The 22,009-nt window shown below is 35.0% G+C and overlaps 2 protein-coding genes across 2 annotated transcripts; both read right to left on the bottom strand.

Annotated features, from left to right (window-relative positions):
• Positions 1 to 1,733: 1,733 nt before the first annotated feature.
• Positions 1,734 to 3,327, bottom strand: LOC115927101. Its single transcript, XM_030992575.1, has 3 exons — positions 3,160 to 3,327; positions 2,735 to 2,795; positions 1,734 to 2,384 (listed from the first exon to the last, which is right to left on the bottom strand). Exons 1-3 carry the CDS (start codon positions 3,239 to 3,241, stop codon positions 2,069 to 2,071), a joined length of 459 nt encoding a protein of 152 aa, XP_030848435.1. The 5' UTR covers positions 3,242 to 3,327; the 3' UTR covers positions 1,734 to 2,068.
• A 79-nt stretch (positions 3,328 to 3,406) lies between these two features.
• LOC105444600 (netrin receptor UNC5B-like) lies at positions 3,407 to 11,090 on the bottom strand. Its single transcript, XM_030993805.1, has 6 exons — positions 11,081 to 11,090; positions 6,828 to 6,959; positions 6,024 to 6,254; positions 4,634 to 4,860; positions 3,951 to 4,082; positions 3,407 to 3,418 (listed from the first exon to the last, which is right to left on the bottom strand). The coding sequence occupies exons 1-6, from the start codon at positions 11,088 to 11,090 to the stop codon at positions 3,407 to 3,409; spliced, it is 744 nt and encodes a 247-aa protein (XP_030849665.1).
• Positions 11,091 to 22,009: the final 10,919 nt, after the last annotated feature.

Genomic DNA, 22,009 nt, shown 5'->3' with positions numbered 1-22,009 from the left:
AATGAACAATCATAACAGACATACAAACAAAATGTTTAGGCAGGCATTTAATTCATTTGAAAATGTTTTCCGTTTATTTTGATTGTAACGATAATTCAAACTTATCTCCGATAGAAAGAAATGAAAGATTTGTTAAGAATATTAAAGTGAAGAGTGAATTTTTAAAGCAATTTTATATTTTTTTCAATTACGGTAGAAATAAAATGTTTGTCGTATATGCAATAATGAACTCGCATTTCGCTCACGATGAGCTGTTTTGTTTTGTTGTCCAAGTGATTTGCACGCCAACTCTCCCATCCTACCAAAACGGCTCCCTTCAGAGCCAGCACATACCCAAGAAAGAACACTTGTCCAAATGCACTCATGAGATACTATGATTATGTGTAATGAAGAAGAATGAAGAAAAACAAAACACCAATGTAAACTTAAACTTGTATAAGAACAATCACAAACTAGTAAAGCGAACAATCTAAACGGAAAAAACAATGATTTCTTTTAATTATGATTGTGAATGTAATATAATTTGAATGTTATTCCATTTGCAACTTGGAATGATTTAAAACAGACTTGTAGCGAGGAACAAAAATAAATCCACATCGCCTTGTATTATTTCGAAAATGTATAGATATTACTGTTCGATGATTTGATGGTTGACTGGATCAAAATAAAATAAATATATTTTAATGCAATTATGTTTAAAGAGCCTACTTCTGAGAATGTACAAGTTATTTGTTTTTCCTTTGAATTTGTAATATTTTCCCCCACTATTTGTATCTTTATGTCGTCTGGGTTATACCAAAAAGTCTTCTCCACCACTAAAACACATACGCCCGCATTCTACTAAAATCTAAAGCCATAGCTGGGCTAGCATTTTTGTAAAGTGTGTTATGAAAGAAAGATAAATAAAACTTGAACTTGAACTCGAACTTCTAAACCAGGATTAAAACAAAATTTTAAGCTAAGGTCTAAATTTATCTTTGTTAAACGTATCCCTAGACCCAGTGTTTGGTTAAACTGAAATAGTGCAATTTATCCATAGAAAAAAAGCCATAAATCAAATGAATGTTGATATTTTGCTTTACTTCATTTTGGCAATAACATGCATAACACAATAGATGACGATTTAGATTTTTCTCTCTCCATGAGCGTAAAATCTGTTTTATTACTATACATCATTAAAGACCTTATCCGATAAAAATACAACTTGATATAAGCGGAAGACTGAATGAATGTAGAATACAAATATAAAGGAATGCAAAGTATTTACCCTTTCATTATTGCACAAAAGCAAATGAAAACCTCATTTTCCGCACCCCTCCAAATTACAGGTCAACAGGGGTCAAATTTGCCGAAGTTAAAGTGACGAAATAACGTGTGGACCCGATCGGTTCACCAAATTTCTGAGGCGATGTGAGCCGTGCTTAATTAAATGCAAAGTCATTGTGAATATGCGTACTGCACATAGGATGATGTCATCTAGTCGACAGCAAGTTTTTAGGTCAACAACTTCCGATTTTCAAAGCTTTAGATTTTGAAGTTTCAGAGAGCTGGTACTCCTCTGACAGACAGTAAACTTGCATACAATTTATATTATTATAATCTATGGCTTATAAGCATGGGTGTCGATCTGTAACTTATACCTATTCATCAGGAGGGGGGGGGGGGGGTGACCTATTCATTCATCCCCCCCCCTGGTGAATAGGTATTACGTAAGGATCGACACCCATGCTTATAAGCTTTCCGTTGATTTATAATTCGTCCATTTCATTTTTCAGTTAGGATATGGTCTTTAATGGATGACCGATGTTATTTTTAGTATTATTTGTAAGATAACAAATTAAATATGCAACAACACGACCCATGTGAAATAAATTGGAACCTGACAAGAATTTATTCCTGGAAGTGCTAAAGCGCCATTAGGGCGGCCATGCTAAAGCAGTTGAAATCATTAATCGAGTAGCAGTAGCGTTAGGAGTGTTAAGTCTGTCAAACATGAGTGCTATAATTATACAAGAACCAACTTTTTTTTAAATTTTATACTACTTATTTCACTGTTTAGCAGCATATTTCAGATGTTTCTATAATGACTCTCTTTCTCTTCTTGAAAGAGTTTGGTCCGCAGATCATGGAGCTCTGCTTTCGTGAGGGCGCTCTCCAAGCCTGAGCGCTGTTCCGTAGCATTGGTCTTTGACCGCCATTTGAGGAGCAACTCACGCGTTCCTCTTTCGGTGACCTTCCCCTCGGAGCGATTGGTCTCGAGGCAGCGTCGTCGACTGACTTGCCCGATGTCCAGAGCCTGCATGAGAGACTCGAGTACCTCGTCGTTATCTATCTGGTCCGCGACCTTGAACAAAATGTCGTCTTCAACGCTCGCCAAACGCTTCCTTAAAGTAAACATATGTACAGTTAATAACTAAATTATTCATTCCCCTCATCAATTTGCTGGGTTTTTCGTGACTCAAGAATAGAAGGTGTACCGGTTAAAGTAAGGCCTGTGTTGGATATTTTTAGGTGTATAAGGTTTAATATGTCGAATTCTTAAGACAAGTAAATCTCTACAAATGACTTGTTTACAAACTTAAAAAACAACGTAACTATATAGAATAGTATATAGTATAAGGTATAACATATAAAACATATTACATTGCCACGAACATTTCGTAAAGCAAAGAACAGGTATCAATGACGCGGAACAACGGCTATGGTTACTTAGTCTTAGGAAAAGTAGACTTACTTCTTTTGGCTTTTGCTTTCTGGTTCATCATCATCGCTATCCACTACTCTTCTTTTTGCAGCTAAAAGGATTAGAAAAGAAAGAAAATAAGTGAATTTCACTCTTGCCATTAGGATGTTTCGTCTACATTTTATTTCATGCGTAGTTTCATTTTCACATAATAAAACTAACACACATTTAAAAAACAATCTCTACAATGGCCATGATGGCGGGAACTAGGTACTTTATACACCATGATCGACGATCGGAATTGTATACAAATAATAGTTGCCAATATAAACTTGTAAATATACCATTTTTTTTAAAAGCTAACAGAGAATAATATATCAAAAATGAAAACAAAATTAAGAGACTTTGGTTGAAACATTCATGAAGCAAAAATGTAATATTTAAATTTAGTAAAAATACATGCAAAAAGGTTTTACCTTGAATCACGGTTCTGAACTGAAGAGACGCCCTGTTAACATCTATCTTGTTTTTGTCTCCTTGGAAGAGTTCAACGGCCATGTTTAATTCGTTCTCAGGTTTCTGGCTGTAGTCTAGCTCCACAAAGAGGGCGTTTCTCTCTAACTGTAGAACATTGTCTTGGCTGATTGTCTATAAAGGTATTATAGCAATAGAAATACACATAATATCATAAAGAAAAACATTGTACGTCTCTCAACATTTGGCTCAACTTGGCTTCTGAAAAAGGAAAAAATGATAAGAAAAGGAAAGATGAGTGTGCTTAGCCTTTGTATCCTGGTTATTTTACAGGGTAAATTGAAAGAGCAGTGTAAATGTTACAGATTTGATAAATGGCCTTGTATTGATCGACTTCTGTCTCTTCTGAAATCACATTGGATATCTGTGAGGAAATATTTAACGACGCTTTTAATGATATGCAGAACTGTGCTTGTTCAGTTTTGGTTTGTATATATATCTCCAGATTTATAGAACAGTTTATTACCATTTTTGTGTTTCCGTCACACACACACACACACATGCATATAAATGCGTTAAGTTGTGTTGCGGCCATTTAATCAAAACTTAACTAAGTCTAGGAATTGGCGGGGGAAAAAAGGATATTCATGGAGTTACAGTATTTGTCATTTATACTGGGCCAGACATTTCTTTGAAAAAAAATATTACGATAACCCCTGTGTATTCCCTGTTTAGAACGGGCTGCCCGAACACCCAACCTGTCCGGACAAACAACAATTTGGTATACACTTGCCTTCTTGAATTCTCGACGTTTCTTATCTTTGATGACAATCTGTAGGTCCGTCCCCGTTGACCTAACCAGCAGTTCACACTCTTGAGTCATGGGCTTTCTGAACCCATACAAGGTTTCCTCCTTCTGGATACGCTAAAATATGACAAATAAACGAAGTTATTGGTTAGAAACTACTGTGAGATATTCAAGTGGGCATTCTTTAGTAGGTCCCCAGGAAAGAAACATCCGTGAATTTGATTATTTCATTCAAGCAGTCCCTTGCACAATATTACAATATAAATAAAGACAAAAGAAAGAAAAGATACATTCTTTTTGTTAATAGCCTATACCATATTTGTATACAAATAAACTATTACCCCGGTCATTGGATTCAATATTTGAATAAACTACAACACTCATGTTGGCATTTTTCCGTCCGTCCTCAGGAAAGAACCATCCATTAATTTGAATATTTTAGTTAAGCAGTCGGTTGCACAATATTACAAAAGAAATCATTCATATTTAGTAGTACATTGTAGATCAGTTGCTACTATGCAGATCTATTGTATGATGCACATTTTCTTCGATATAAATGTATTCATCTGCTTCCTAATCTGTACATAATGTTGTGTTAAGTTTTTCTTTTGAATAAAACAAAAATATTACAAAAGAAGGGTATTTTATATATTTTTTTGTCTCCTCACCTCACTGTGGCCTTCCGTCAGGTCATAGATGGAGCATCGGACGATGGGTCTTCTTGTTCTAGGCATCTCAATAGGCACGAAGGGAAGACATCCGACTTTCTTTCCATGAATGAAATTCGATTTGATGCGTATCCAGCAGTCTGCGAATTGCTTCACGTAGATGTTGATCCTGTCTCTGAAGAACTCGCAACCGGGTGGAACAAGTTTTGTCCTCGTGATGTTTTGATCTGCAGCAAAAAAAAAAAATGTCTATTAAAAGTTTGTTAACTCAATTTCATGTTATCCATTCCAAGCACGAAAAGAAATCAAAACTGCAATGGTCTAAAGGATCATTACTGTAACAAAGTAAAGAAAGGAATACGGTTATTGAAATCGATTAATCTAGCTCCAAGTTGCTAAACGGCATTGGTTCTAAGGTTTGGTTAAAAGTTAGAGTAACTCTCAACTTTGTACTGGTGTGTTTATGTTGTATCATGTTTATATAATATGCTTATCTTATTATGCATTATGAGCAAGTAACTTAATTTCTTAAATTTTCTGAGCAATGTCTTGTCTCGTATTTGGAAAAAATTATCAAATGTACATAAAGAAAATATAAATGTCGAATTAATCATATCAATACAAATTTAAAGAATATGTATGTTTGAGAATATGATATAGAAATCAACAAATCAATTATCAATGTTTACTTTAAAAAGCATTGGCATAGCATTACCAATATTAATGTCGCTGAACAAGCTGTAAAAAGGTAAGAAATACGGAGCCTAAAATGCAAGATGCATAATACTTTTGAAAATTGTTATTCTACCATCATAAAGCTAGAACATATTCGTTATCATATAACCTGATAAATACAAAGAATGCGTTGAATAGACTAAAAGATAAACTCCAGTTCTGGTAAAAAAAGAAGGAAATAAATTCTCACAGAATCAAACGAAACTTACATTGAATGTTCAAGATTACAAATAAATGTCATGTGCCAAACAATATTGGAAGAAAATGTATACTGGCTGAGTAATGAACATAGAAAGAAAAGGAAATCAAGGTAGTACTAGCCCTGACACCATGTGTGTTGTCCCATATAAAGCTTCCTGTGTACAGTGCTTGTTACTTTACCAAGACTCGGTCAAATTTATTATGATTTTGATGACTCCAGAACCTTGCAGTGCACACCATTACTTACATGCTACATGATCAACTGTTTCTGATCCTTTCCACACCTTTTCTTTCACAATGCAATCGCATTACCAGTACTAAAGTTTATCTTTAATGTTACCTAAACTTTCATTCAGATACGTCACATAGGAACTTTTGATTCATCACTGTTCACTTTCATCTCAGGGCAAGTGTAATTATGTTGTTTATCCTCAGAGATTACAGAGAACTATACCTCCGGATCCTCGCTGACTGTCCTCTCGAGTGTAAAGCAACAGTTCGCCCTCTCCCGACAGAATTTGTTCAGTCAGCTCAGCGCAGTGGGTAAGTGTGAGTTGTACAGGGTCTCGAAAGGTCAGACCGGAAGGAAAACATCTGACGCTAGGGCATAGTGATACTTCGTCTTTTGATGTGAATTCTTCCGGAAGTTCCTCTCCAAGAAGCTGGACTTTGATGTCTCTGTTACCTGCAGGGAATTTTGGCGAGGGTAAAACAATGTCTTTTTACATATTGTTAATAACAAAAACTCAACTAAAAGGCCACTTTCTCAGTCAGGAATCACAAAGACCTTCGATAAGTAAATATCAGGCGATTTGAATAACTTTAATTGATGATTGTTACCAGTACTACATTGAGGTAATCCAAACATTATTTCATTACAAAATTTGCCCTTGACTAAATCTCTCGAACTCCTTTCTCATCATGTTTGCATAATTATGTAGGCCTACGTCGATTACATTTCCATGGATGAGGCAGTTTCGAGTAATTGAACAAGAATTAACAAAATATACAAAAACATTTACAACAAAATTGAAAAATGGATAAATAAATGAATAAATATTTTTTTTTTAAATCGAATAAACATTCGTGAATATATTAACAAATAAATCATTAAATCAAACAATCGACAGCAAAAAAGGCAAAATATATGAAATAAATATAACTTTTAACTTTTCCAAAGTTTAACGGACATTTCTTGAAATGTTATATAGATCTAGAAACAAAATAACAAATATTCAACATTAATGTTAAATTATACCTGTCAAGGCACCTGATGGGATGTTCAAAGTGACCCCGTGACCTTTGACCCTCAGGATACCTCCCTTACTCCCGATGGTTTTCCTAGCATACGGTTCATCTGAAGATGGAGACTTTCTCAGATGTTGTTCCACTAGATTTGTTTATAAAGTATAAATACAAAATTATAAACAATACAGGTTTTTAGAGTAACATTGTACGTTGAAAAAGATTAGGCTTATTTTCTTTAAAATATGACGGAGCTAAGAATGTCTGACAACAAATATTGTTGTTTTAATGTATTCAGAGTTCAAATTAAGATTATTTGTTTTTAAATTTCTTTAATAACTCAATTAAGATTTAAAAATAAATGATCACACTCGTTTTGAAAAGACATCCACCTTTCCAAATAGCTAAGTTCAAAATGACAAGGTAAATTTAGCTATTGATTTGGATCAACCGCAAGTTCTCTAATTTATAGCAAGTTTGCAGTCTTATGCCTATTTCATTTTATTTCATTTGATTTATTTCATTCTTCAAAAAACATTAAAACATACAAACATGATATACAGATAAAGATCGATAACACCAAAAATACAAAGGGAAGGAGCAAACAGAATTGTATGGTAATGCGGGGTTAACAAAAAGGGCAATTAGCCTTATGAACGTCAACCCCTTAATGATATGTATTAACATAGTTGCGCCTGATTTCAATAGCAATTAAATTGCGATTTTTGTTTATAAGACGCGGCTCTAGAAAAAACCAATAATAACATTGACAGATCGTCTATGTAAGTAAAATAAAATTTCAAATGAAAGAAATGACTACTGAGAAAAGTTTGAATGTAACAGGCATATCAAAAAGATTTTTTTAAAATATCAATGGTTTGTTTTCATGAACTTTGTGTCAGCGATTTTACCTATATTATTGAATGAATAAATACCTCTTTCCACTTCAGGCAATAAGGTTTGATTTAATTTTCTTCCATGTATTTACAACAAAATTGCAACGCTATTTTTTTCCGTGTTATCACTTTGAATTGTATTCGATTTTTATTTATTGGTTTGGTTTTATAAAGAGTCTCCAGCAGGGCAGATTGCGACGGTCACTCTACACGGTAAAACAAATCTACCGGGTCATTTCAAATCATATAAAAGATTGACGATAGTATTTGAGAAGAAAAACAAATCATTCGAGGCTTCGAACCTACTTATCGTAAATATAGTTGTGGTACAAATTCAATACTCCCTTTTAAGAACTTGCCCTCCGTTATTTTAAAGTTATATATTATACAGTGAAGTATCAAGATGCCCATTATTATAACATGTATACAAATAATATATCTTACCGTCTTTATTGATTAGTCCACGATCAAAGTCACAAGTCAAACAGAAGAAAAAATGGTTATAAATGATGTTGTATAACATTCGTAAATGCGCATACATGATTTGGTTTTGAATACAAATGAGAAATACATATACAAATATAGATAACTGTAGAGTACATGTTCACCTTATGATTGTAACTCCCATTATTTGTAACGTTACACTTATGTATTTATTTATATTGCAGGTACTGAATGCCTCTTTAAAGTCCTTTTTTTTTAGTAAAATTGAATAGTCACAGCGGCTTTTTTGAGATGCGCTGGGTAATGTGAACGTGCTATAAGCATATATCTAAATCTTCGGATGTACTATGGTACATGATATTATTTACTTGATGCAGTATGTGTCATATTATTACAAGAAGAAAAAAAAGTTGTTCTGCTGTACATAATATTCCTTCTGTTTTGCTATATACACTGCATTGTAAATTGATTGATATGACATATATGATAATACACCGAATATTGATTTGTTACATGTAAATTGATTTATATGTTTATAAACAGATTATTGATGTACATTAATGAAGTTTGATAAATACAATACAATACAAATGCAGAAGCCAAGATGATTGAAAAGTATATTAGCATGATTGAAAACAGTTTAATACTTACTTCCTTAATGTTGTTTATCGTGAAAGAAAATAACAAGAGATGTTGATTAGTAATAGGCTGAAGGATTTACTATATAACGGCTATATCACAGATCTGAGGAGAAAATACATTAAAGCCCCACTGCACTACGTTTAACTAATTGCGCCCTCTATATAACAAACAATGCCTAAGTGGTGACCGTTGGTCCCCCATGGTCCCCTTTTCTTATGTTAATTGAGAGCTGATTTGATGAGAAAACCACCTGTCAGTGCCTAGCAGGGAGGTCTAATCCCTCCTGGCCAAACTAGTGCAGATAGACTTTAAGTTACACAAACTGTTTTATGTACTCGGATACAGAATATAGCCATAGGCTATATGTTCTAATTTCTGGTAGGTCACCAAGTTAAATATGTGAGAAAAGGCATCACTGAAATATCTTTACGGAAACCATCATTATTATTTTTTTGCATTACAGGTACCCCCTAAACAATATATATATATTATGGGTCTAAAGAACGTCGCCATTACAAGTTATCGTCATTGATAACACAATCAGCTTGTGTAAATCCTGAAAAACTATGCCTAGATGTTGGTATACGCAAATAAATGATGAAGGTCACATATTAATCATATTTGTTTCATATCCTCGAAGCATATTTGTCAAGGGGCAACAAGAAGGTCACACAATTTAAACAAAATTGTATTAATAAGTAATATACTTAAGGATAGTATAACAAGTAGAAAGAAAGAGGAAGACAGAAACAAATGACTATCAACACTTACCCACTATATGTTCAGCAAGATGGGCAGGGGAGGTGAAGGGGAGAATACAAAATATTTAAGTATGTTGATTGCGATATTTATTTCAGAAGATACTATTTTTTATGAATTGTTGATGGGCCCAATAAAGACAACATTCGTGCTTATCACGGGGTTCTATCCCCTATGTGGCTAAGTAATTAAATACATAAAAATATGAATGAATAGATAAGTACATACATAAACAAATACATTAATGAATAAGTAAATGAATAAAATTGATACAAAAGTAGATTAAATAAAACAACTTGTGATACACACATAAAACGATCGTGTCTTGTGGCAGGTCGAACGATGACAAACAGAACAATTTATACATTTAATAAGTACAATACAACATATTATATGGACTCAGATAAATTTTTCTTTTTCTCTCACAAGGATGCCAGCACCACGAAATATTTACACATTAAAAGGATAAACTGTATTAGTGTTCTAAATAACACGAACAATTGATTTTAGCATTATTAGAATAACAAGTTTTAAAACTAAATCAAGTTACACTCACTGTTGTTATTGTGTGTATTCCAATCGTGTTATAGGCTGAATTGCTGAGATGAAAGAAAATAAAAAATGAAAAATCGAAATGGCGAGTGATTACAATGTCTAACGAAGAAACAAAGACAAGAACAAAAAAAATTGATTCGGTCCCTAAAACCTCGAATACATTAACACCACAATTTGCCGACGGAGATATTAATCCTTTATGTTTATTAGTCAATGTTGGCACTAAATACAATTCTGTTATGCATCTGTTTTACAAAAAGGATTTTAACCTATCTTATCAAGTCAAACATCTACGCAACAAGTTCAATATGCACCCAGTATAAACATACTACTCAGAAAGAAGAAAAAAAGGATGAATGAAATACTTACTTTATATTTCACTATAAATTATTGCCTTCATATTGCTCCATTTGCAAACATGTAGAAACGCTTCAGTTGAAATATCTATTGCTGAGATCACTTTAGGAGTCCATAAGTAAATAGTGTTGTCAATTTGCCGAGTGTGCTCCGATAATGATCCGTTTCAAAGAGGATACAAAAACTAATAACTAGCTGCTTGTAATTAGTATTTCTGAGGTGAATGCTTACTCATGTTTATATTAAAAAACATTAACAGGTTTTGATCAAATATTTGTCGGCTACTGCTATTTGAATAAAGAAGAGTGTTGTCGTTTTGCCGAGTAAAATTATATTCAATTCGAAAATTAATCTATATCAAATTAATTAGCTGTCTGTTATGGCTTTTTATGAGCGTGAATGCATTTTTTGTTTACACTGTGATATGGAAAGATTATGCTAAAGGCGTTGCCAACTATCGCAGCTCAAAGTCAAATGAGTAACCTTTGCTCCCTTAATCGGCTAGTTTACATCTCATATTATCACTAGTTTCTGCCGTGCTGAAATGTTATCAATATTCGTACTAGTCCTTGTCTCAAGTCATATTCCGTTATCTCACTTTTAATTGACGTACTCTCATGCATCTTGCACTTTGCCTCGTTAAGGCGAACGAACGGGAATGATTATCATTGTTGTGTACTGTAAGACAATGCAAAACATTTTATTATTGTAAGGACACGGGGTATCAGTGGCAAAACACGTCTTTTGATACAACTCTCCCTTGCTTTCAAAAAATACAAAACACAACAAAAAAATAAAAAAAGAGGCAACGACAACAGCAAAAAGATAATTAAATGGGTAATTTACAATCCTTCGATAAACATTGCCTAAATTTATGAATTTTGCCCACATAATGTTACTATTGAACTCATCTTAAAATTCATTATTGAGAACCACGTTCTTTCATGTTGGTATATTTACTGAGATACACTTTGGCAACGACCCCTACTTGGATTCCATCATTCTAATATGTGGATAGTAAACTTACTACCGGATTTTGTCGTAACCAACTGTAAGATACCTTTACTCCCTATTTGTTTTCTTCTGTCTATGATTGACCCTTGCTCCTCCTTTTCTCCCTACTCATCCTCCACCCCATCTCTCTTTCTCTATGTCTCTCTGTCTGTCTCCCTGTCTCTCGCTCTGTCTTTATATTGGTCTATTCTCTCCCCTTCCCCTTTTCTCTCCCTCCCTCTCTCTCTTTCTCTATAACGTCACTCTTTTTCTTGCCTCTGCTCGACTCTCCTGGGTTTTGTCTTGCTCATTTGTATGCATCTTGTCCCTCCTTTCTGCCTCCCACTCTCTCACCCTCTCTCAAATACACCCTCTCATCGCAATATATACCCCCCTCTCTCTCAGACTCTCTCTCTCTCTCTCGTCACTCTCATCCTCGCCTCGACTCTGCTGTTTTTCTTCTTGATATTTGTACGCACCCCCCCCCTCTTTCTCTCTTCCACTTACTCTCTTCCTCACAAACACAAAAACATACACATACGCACTAACACACACACACACACACACACGAACACACAACCATTAACCATCAACGCACACACACCCCTACACAATACGCACCAACCCGCACACGCTCTCTCACACAGAGCCCACATATAATAATATTTAGCTTTTATATAGCGATTAATACAAACGTCTCTAAGCGCTTTACAAATATACTATTACCCCGGTCATTTGATTCAGTGCTTGCCCGCACACAATGTGTGCACATTCTCCACTCCCCGGGAAGCATTCAAGCCAGGCGTTATATGACGCTCAAAAATTGTTTGACCAACAATGACGGCCGCATCCTACTGTGTTCCCATTTAATACCTAGGTGGAGAGTAGCAAGTGCAGGTTAATATCTTGCCAAAGGATATTAGTGCCGTGTCAGGATTCGAACCCTCGACCTTCGCATCTCCAGTCAAGCGCCTTTAACCACTCGACCACGACACTCCCTATATACCGGCCCACATGCGCCCACACATTATGTGGGCCTTGAGCATTTGACTGTCAAGTGGATTTGGCGCCTTATAAATCATATGTATTATTTTTATTATTATTATATCTAAATATACCAACGCCAAGACAACAATTTTAAAAGGCATGAAAAAAGAGTAGAAGGTAAATAAGTAACCAATGTAATCATTTCGTGCGTTTCTTTCAAATGCTTAATTATGATAAGGAGAACAAATATTTTCAATATAAACATCTAGTTTCTGTATTAAGGTTCCGCCTTGATATCCGGAAACGTAGTGGTATTTTCCCCTTTGGATGAGGCAAATCTTCTAGCTGCAAAGCGGGGATCAGACACAATCTGGCGGAGCACGCTGCTGGTTGTTCCATACATAGCTGGCTCGATATATGACGTAGCTTGAATCGCATCTGAGTAATGACCAGGTCGTTATAAATACGCTTTTTAATTAAACGATTTTCAAGATAGACGGATTTCCAACACCAGGATATCAGAACGCATCTGAATTTAAATTGTGAGACAAGGAGGAAATAATGTGTTCTCGAGTCTTGACAAGGACTATTGCCGGGGCTATTGCCGATAATTGAAGTAGTTTGCAGAACGTTTTCCTTCTGTCTAGGACGTCCAGCTAAGGCCTAAACCTGACTTAAATTCACTAGGAGAGCAATAATACAAAATCACCAGTGGTTCAAAATTAAGCTCGGCCGAAACTTTCTTCTTGTTGGATAATTTCATATGGGAAAACCCATTTTATATCCATGACAAATTAAATGTAAGACTAAATTTTTGTGGAGAAGGAAACACTACTCCTGAATATGACCTGGACTATTTCATGTTGCCTCGCTGATTGTTTCTAGATTGATTATTTCAATCAGTCCTTTCTGTTCATCTATGGACGAGGTTGGCTCAACTATATGTCTTTAGTGTTTTCAAGGTCCTGATCTTCGCCAGACCAGCTGGATTAAGGGAATCGCGATGTTGACCTTATATTGCATCTTCATATCATGATTGGAGTTTTTTTACATAAAAAGAGAGAGGCCTATAGCATACAGTCCTCATTTAGGATTCACCAAATGGCCAAACGTAGAACCGTAAGCTTCACCTGAAACACTGTCAATTACCAAACAAAATTAATAACGGCAGAACTTGTACCTTATCGAACCAAACAGTTGCAAATAGAATGGTATTGCTACATGTTACAGAGGTGCGCTTGGATTGTTTAGAAGATTCATTTTGGAGCCTGCAACTTAATTTAGAGGCCTTTCTGGCGTGGTTTTAGTATTGAACGCACTCCATTACAGAGAATTTATTATGGATTGGAATGGTGTATAGAGCAGAAGGCTCGAATAATCACTGACAAACTTATTTTACCTGTTTATTGGTGTGTTAACCTACATATTATGGCGTCCTTACTAAGTTGGAGGAATTCCTTTTCTGGACTCATGCTTGTATTGTTTTACACAGTTGCTACAAGTAATGGTAAGTAACAAAAATACACATTATTATCTATACGCAACGATGTGCACTATATTAACCTTCATTTGTTTAAAAAGTATACTTGAATAAGAGAAATACAATAAACTATGCTGTAAAAATCTGGAAAAAACACAACCAATTTTTTGTTGTTGATTAAAGTCAATATAAGTCTATACATAAAACAGTATACAGTGCGTCCCAGAAAAAACGAAACCGATATTTATCGATGTTTTATCATTACTTAACCACAATTATAATTAATAAATGACACATATTTGTAAAGCTATGATCATATTCCTTCATTTGATGCAAATCATATGATGCATATTTCACGCATTAGTCTTTAAAATCAATTTGAAGAAAGGGAATCAAAAATCATTTGGCGGACGGTATCTGAATTTCAGAGAGAAAATCACATTTTAAAAACAGTTAAGTTTCTGCCCTTTCATATGACATCTCAGTCAAATAAAAACGACCAAGGAATGACAAAGTTCTGTTTGTTGAAAGTTATGCTTGCATTTCCATATTTTTATTAAACGAATTCGTTTTCACTGGCTGCCTACCGTAGCAACAGACAGAATTAGCAAAAGACTTCACTCCGTTTCGTTGAAGATCAGCCATATACGATAACAAGAAATAGAACATCTGTTTGTAGTTTGAATGTCATCTCCGAACTTTCTTTATCCACTAGCAATAAATTACATTTACAAACGATGAAAAACATAATATGAAGAGGCGGAAAGGGTGAGGTGCTTCCTATTTAAAACAAATGTTCATGTATAAAGTATAATGACAGTAGTTAAATGCTAATAGGCCTTATGTCAATACAGTTGAATTTGAAACATAGTAAACGCGGTAATGTTTTGTGTGTAAACCAACAAATTAAAGATATTGAAAAGCAATTTTGGTTCTGTCGATGCATGTCGAAAAGAATAGGCTTATGAAAATATTATTTGACTTATCCTAATATGATTTAGGTCTATTATTCTACCCAGTATAATCATTTAGCAGATATAATTGATTAGTCGTATTTAAGATATATTTGAAAGCTAGTTTGACCCCCCCCCCCCAAAAAAAAAAAAAAAAAAAAAAAAAATGCTGCTTCTATCAGAATGTTCTTCTCCTATCAAGCCCGAACGGCACGTAAGAGGCTTCAATGATAATGATAAAAATATTAATTATAAAGATGATGATGATGATGATATTAATAATAACAATATTATTTATATTATTAAAAATGTTTATAATACTACTAATAATACTGATAGTAATAACAATGATAGGTTTTATATAGCGCGTTTTCCAGAAGACATAATGCGCTGTCCCTTAGTCTATAATCCAATAAAGAAGAATTGTAGAGGTATCTTTTTCTACGTTTTTGAAGAAGTCAAGTGAAGTACTCTTTTCAAGAAATGAAAAGAGTTCATTCCGTAAGCGGGACAACGGATTGAAGCCAGCCAGGGGGGTGTTTCACAGAGATCCTAAGTTGAACTTATCTCTAAGTTGGACTTCAAAATTATGGAAAGCCGTTAGCATCTTTGAAAATATTTTGTAAAAGTTATTTTGAAAGGCATAAAATGTTGATTCAAATCATTCATATTTTCTTTCATCAAGGAGATTTCATGTTCTTGATGTGGAATTTATAAAAAAAAGTATAAAATACTTGAATTTCTGCTTTTGAATATATTTCATTTTAAGGCTTAAATGGCTGTCCATAATTTTTAAGTCCAGCTTAGTGTTAAGTTCTACTTAGGATCTTTGTGAAACACCCCCCCCCCTGGAATCATTATGAAATGTATCTCGATCCAAGTAGCTTCTGATATACTAATATACACATGTGCCTGTTTAGGGTACGACATATTAGAAGGTAACATGGTCAGACCTTTTCATATCCCTAACAAACACTACACCCCTTTACATTGCATACATTAAATACATTATGCAGGAAATAGAAAGACACTGGTTAGAAACATATCTGCTTTATATCTGCTTTGTCGACATTGTTATATTCTTCAGAAGATTTACAATTTGTATAGGTGAAAACAATTGAGAAGAATTGATATAAATTGACATTGTGCAATACGTCAGTGGGTGTTTTACTTTAATTAAGGCCTATGATACAAAACATGCCAATTACAGCGGTGTATAAAAGAGCACGTAGGTATTTTAAGTTGATACAAAATTTTACTTTTTCGTCATATCTATAACAAGTTTAACACTATATCTCGAAATTGATGAGCAAGAGAGAAAACCTTCCCCAGAAAGAGGATGCAACACCTCCGCGCGCCGTAATTATCAAATAAACTTTAAAGTTATTTTACTTCACATTTTAAGCTGTATTTGAACAGGTAATAATCTGCAATGGCGATATGAATAATAATCTAGGAGTATATGTATTTTTTTAATCGGGAAGGGGGGGGGGAGAGATCTTTAATATTAATGTACTAAACTATAATACGTCCATTGTTGGTCAAAGCATCTTTCTGTGAGCATTTCAATGAAAGATTCAGACTAGCTACTATGTAACTTCCCATTTAGCTTAAGCCCTATATAATGGATGCTGTTAAAGAGATTCCCCTCATTTAGGACCGGAAGCCTAAAAACTATAGTCTACGTAGTCCGCTGAGATGTGCATGCTAATAAATATTGATTGATTGATTGATTTTCATTCGCCGAGCTTCCAACATACAACCTTATACTAGAATGACAGATCAAAATTAAGTCAGCTTGAACACGTTAGCCCTCGAAAGTTCAAGAGCTTATGTCCAGTGGGGTTCCCGAATTGACGATTGAAAATTTTATTTTGATGCCTCTAGGTTACGTCGTAGACCTGACTTTAGTGACCAATCACCCACTCCTGGATCCTCGCAACACACGTGATCAATATATCGGCGCCTTCCTGGGACAGAAAGATTCAAGCATCAGAGATCATATCATGTTCGACCGAATTATCCGGACCATTGATACTCCTAATCTCCCAAAATATAGCAGCACAGTAGACGAAGGTCGACAAATAAGAAGACTTATCTTCGAACAGTCTAACCGAACCAGGGCAATAGGAGCATTCAATGCAACTTTCAAATATAAAGGAACCACACGTAATACTTCAACTGTTGTCTTGATGCACAATGGCGAGTATAAATATCTGTTAAATCGAGAGGCTGAATACCTTGGTTACAACGCTAAACCAACTCAAAACCGACCAGTTTTAGTAATAAAGCTGTTTTACTGGGTCTGTAATCGGTCTTTTATCGGTCCCTAAAAACAAAATTAGGGTAATAGCAATTTCATGTAATTACACTGTCCTACTTCTTGAAATTGGTATGGGAACAGGTTTACTTAATATTGAAGGAGAAAATTGACATAAAAATGGAATTAATACAAAAACCTGTTTAAAATAGGGGAAGTGATCGGGCAATGATATCACTTAAAAAATTGTTGACTCAAAACGCATTTCCTGAGCACCTATTTTACTCATTCCCTTACCTGATGTAATATGATAATATGGTCTTCCATTGCCTCGGGTAGCCTCGTCAATTTTAATATTGTTCTTTACGAGGCCATTCAATATTCCCCCCCCCCCCCCCTTCAGCCGGGCGACCATGACAAGGCCCCCAAGCACTGAAGGAATTATTCCCACCGGGTACCTATACATTTCATAGTTGGGGGAGGGGGACTGGCAAATGTATAGAAATGTCTTGCCAAAGAAAGTATTGCCGTGACATGTTTATGACTCTGTACTATGTACTTCAGCGACTGCTAGACCACGACACCTTCAATACAATGATTGTAAAAGAAAATCGTCAAAATATGTACATATAAGCCTATTCATGTATCCATATGGGTACCCCGTTTTGACTTTTAGATTTGATGATTTCTATACTTTCAGTACTAAACATCAAGCGTTCATGTGCTTATGATTGAAAAAAAAACACCATTCATATGCTTAAACGCCTATACATATCATACAGTCGACCAGCGGCTTCAGATGTAGCCTATACAATAAATGACTTTATTTTGAAAATCCCCCCCCCCAAAGTTGCTTCCACAATTCATGATCTTTTTTCTTCTCGGGTATATATCTCCCATCATGCTCCAATTTACTTTACAGCGACAGTCTTGCCTGAACGGCCAACTTTGACTGTCCATTTCGGGGAAGATGTAAGAATCGCAGTTGTCACCAACATGACGAAAGGTGACCTCCAATGGCGGTTTAATGGTGAAAAGATATATGGCAGTGATGGAAGGCAGAGTCTAACTTTGGAGAACGTGCAACTAAACCAAACTGGGGTATATAAGTGTTTTGCTGGAAAACGATTGGATGCAGAAAATGCAATATTCCTTCTTCATGTCATCAGTAAGTTGATAGCTTACCTATCCGTACATGTATCTTACATATTCTGTTATTACGAAGCATCTTTCATTTCCAACATGACCGTTGAACTTGCAACAAAAGTAATTACAATTCTACATTATTGCTTTTAGCGAAATATCAGTGAAATTAATCCGAAAGGTCCTAAAAATGTATCTATGTTCTGTGGATGTCAGCGTATTTTCACAGCTGTTTCCATACTAACATGGCATTTGTTTGTATAGATTCCTTTTCCCTTTAAACAAAGGCAATAATATCAGCATATTGAAAATTTGATATTGACAAGTGTTATATGTTGTATGTGTAAGGGGGGATTTACAGATAGAAAGTTAGAATGCAGGCATGTCGATGCATATTGGCATATCGGTTATCTACTTCTGATATTGTTTAGATGCTGGATTCTTATCCACTTTGAAATACTAATACGGTTTACATCAAACAGGATGCCCAGCTCATCGTTGGGGATCTGAGTGTGAATACAACTGTACCGAGTGTCTGAATGGAGGCAAGTGCGATGCAGACTCAGGAGAGTGTGTATGTCCTCCTGGTTTCAACGGGACAACATGTGAACACGGTAGGTTACACTTCTATGGGTCCTCTGCACTTCGGGACATTGGCATAGACAAGGCGGGGGTACAGGTGGATTACATTCTAATCACACATACACACACACACAAATAAGGTCTCGACCGTTAAGTTTCATGGATGACCTTTTATCAAAGTGGATGAACTTGTGCCCCCCCCCACACCTTTTTTGTTTACACACGCCATACTCATTTTATTTCTTAGATTCAGCTCAATATTTTGTGATGTGAATGAAAATACCGATTTCATGTAAAATACATGCTTGAAATAAAGTTAAATCTGCAATACTCTAAAATTTACGTATAGTGAAACAAATAACAGCATAGGCCTAAGCATTCATTAATAAGATTCAGTCGATGAAACCCTTGGATAATGAAACAGCATTCTTGATCGTTCAATACCTTAAACTCTTTTCAATATAGCCGCTATCACGCAAATCAAACTCAACTCAAGTCAATGTTGATACCGTATTACGTATGAAACATTATCAAGAAGGCACTTGTATCCTTATCTCTTTATTGTCACTTTATCCTAAGTCCTGGGCAGCAACCGGTTTGGGCAGGATGGCAGCTTTGCTTGTGATTCCTCAGGAGATGATCACAGTCCAGGGTGTCGGGGTAAACTCTTCTGCCTACCAGACCCCTTTGGATGCACCTGTGCAGCAGGATTCATGGGAATCGATTGTACAACAGGTACTTTGAGTCATGTAAATCAAACTCTGGAATCATCCCTAAGCGAATATTTTCACCACAAGAGACCTCTTAAATACATTATTTTGAAAGAAATAAAATACGCGAGGAACATTGGATTACTCATAAATGTACATGTACATGTAAATTTCAACAGTTCTTGGAATGTCTATTCCGGCAAATATTTGTATTGGATTGAAGTGGAGAGGTTATTACTCTCTACTGCTTGTGATATTATATATTCTCATGCGTAAAGTGAAGGTATATAACGAGGAAAGACATGAAAGAATACTTTCATTATTAGCAAAAACTGAATACGAAAGACATGTGTGACGAAGAACGTATATATTTGTATTTGTAGTTAATGAATGGGTTAAACCATACGATTCTCAAGACTGAAAGAGAGGCCGCCCCATGTGTGACCTCGCATCTCATGTAATGAGAAGAACTAAATTGTCTACAAAGAAATGTTTTTCAAAGGCCAACTAGTCTTCTATGATCATGACATTTCCGCACAGTTTGATTTATGCTTCCTTTAATTTAGTGAAAGCTGAACTTAAAATAAGCACAAGTATATCCTGAATAGCGTATCTTGAAAGTAATGCTTTTAGTGCGTATCAAGAAACATGGTAACATCATAATATCTGAGCTATAATCCTCTTTGATGATGAAAGAGATTCGATAATAGAATATACTCTGCCATTCGAAACCTCAATATTGTTATCTTTTAACAAGTGGTGCTTGGGTTGAAAGTAAAAGTGTTTTAGTTTGCATTATTCTGTCATCATCAAAACCTCAGTTTTGTTATCTCTTAACAAGTGATGCTTTTGTTGGAAGTAAAAGTGTTTTAGTTTGCATTATTCTGTCATCATGAAACTGAAAACAAATATTTGTATTCTTTTCCAAGGGATATTAATTCCTTTATCCGTGTTTCGAAAAGCGAATATAAAAGAGATTTTATTTTATAATCAAAATGTTTGTACAAGTGTTATATATATATATATATATATATGAGGAAGAGCTGGTTAGCCATGAACGCTTTTCCGTATAAATATTTTTAAATAGCCATTAATGTACAAGCTCGTAGCCTTTGAAAATTGTGCTCGATAATAAGGAAGGAAAACCGAATTGACAATATTCGAGATTATAAAGGATTACGCTTCCCCATCCCACTTTTTGGCAAGGAGCTATACAAATCTGTCCAACAAAAGCATTTTCCTAGCCAAATTCTGTAAGGGCAGAATGTAGCATACCTAAAACAACATGCATGTACAAAATGCCTTTGCTTTAAAACCCATGTACTATAAACTATATTGATTCTATTTAAATCCTTCAAAGCGGCCCTGTTTGAATCAAATAGGTATAAATAATTTTTAAAAGGCCTATTCTACAAATACATGTAGAAAAGCGCATATCAAACATATCTGGGTACTTTATTCGACACTGTACTGAATTTAAGCTCGCCATTGCATATATAACGCATGTGTAACAAGTCGAACTTTGGACGCAATTTACCACGCGATTGTAAGATAATAGGTCAAGCACATGAAGGATAACAAGCATGATTTATCATAGATCAGTTTTGCTTGGTTCATTATGTCCACTTCAGCCAACCCCCCGCCGCAATTTTTTACATTTAGTATAGGCAAACATTTTGCCGAGGTAAGCAAAAACATGAATATTCATGACACACCATGGACTATTCGATTATTAACAGAGGGGTGCAATTGTGCACCACATCAAACGCCCCTACTTTCAGTCAAGTATTTCTTTGTATTATGTAGTTTGGTAGGTTTATTTTACTAACTGTTAAATTATCAGATATCAATGATAGTTTAAATATATGGAAAAAGGTTCTTGTATTTTATATTTAGCAAAACAATCTCACATACAAAATCACTATCAAGTGTCGTCTGATCCGCCGATTGCCGTCTGCTATATACGTTCTTTAGCTACGTTTGTGCTGGCGAAAATGAGACAACCGGAGCAATATGTTAGGATTTGTTTGAATTTATTCTAGAAATTAAATATCAAGTCAACAACATGGGCTTTTGTTCCTACTCCTCAATGTTAAATTATTATGTTTAAATAGCACATTTGGCCTACCTCATAATAATGATATTCATTATGATCTATTACTTTATCAATCCCCGTGATATTTTTAAAGAATGTAAACCGGGGACCTATGGAGTTCATTGTTTGCAAGAGTGCCATTGCTCTCCACGTAACTTCTGTGCCAAGGATACAGGAGAATGCATTGATGGGACTGTGTGTCAAGAAGGTTGGACTGGTGTCAACTGTCAAGGTGATTTTTTATTCTCGAATAGTCCGTTTTTATAGGAATTATTTTATTGGTATGTTTTATATTAATTTAATATACAATATTATCACAAAAAAACAACATCACGATTG

Source organism: Strongylocentrotus purpuratus, unplaced genomic scaffold, assembly GCF_000002235.5.
Source record: "Strongylocentrotus purpuratus isolate Spur 01 unplaced genomic scaffold, Spur_5.0 spur5_scaffold_20, whole genome shotgun sequence".
Classification (NCBI taxonomy): Eukaryota; Metazoa; Echinodermata; class Echinoidea; order Camarodonta; family Strongylocentrotidae; genus Strongylocentrotus; species Strongylocentrotus purpuratus.
This window is presented reverse-complemented; position numbering and strand designations above follow the sequence as displayed.

Coding starts and splice junctions, on each gene's coding strand:
- LOC115927101 (XM_030992575.1), bottom strand. CDS start 3,241: ATGGCCGTTGAACTCTTCCAAGGAGACAAAAACAAGATAGATGTTAAC. Junction 2,796..3,159: donor GTTCAGAACCGTGATTCAAG/GTAAAACCTTTT, acceptor TAATCCTTTTAG/CTGCAAAAAGAAGAGTAGTG. Junction 2,385..2,734: donor GAAAGCAAAAGCCAAAAGAA/GTAAGTCTACTT, acceptor GTTTACTTTAAG/GAAGCGTTTGGCGAGCGTTG.
- LOC105444600 (XM_030993805.1), bottom strand. Junction 4,861..6,023: donor CAGTCAGCGAGGATCCGGAG/GTATAGTTCTCT, acceptor TTTTTGCTGCAG/ATCAAAACATCACGAGGACA. Junction 4,083..4,633: donor TGACGGAAGGCCACAGTGAG/GTGAGGAGACAA, acceptor GTCATATTTTAG/CGTATCCAGAAGGAGGAAAC.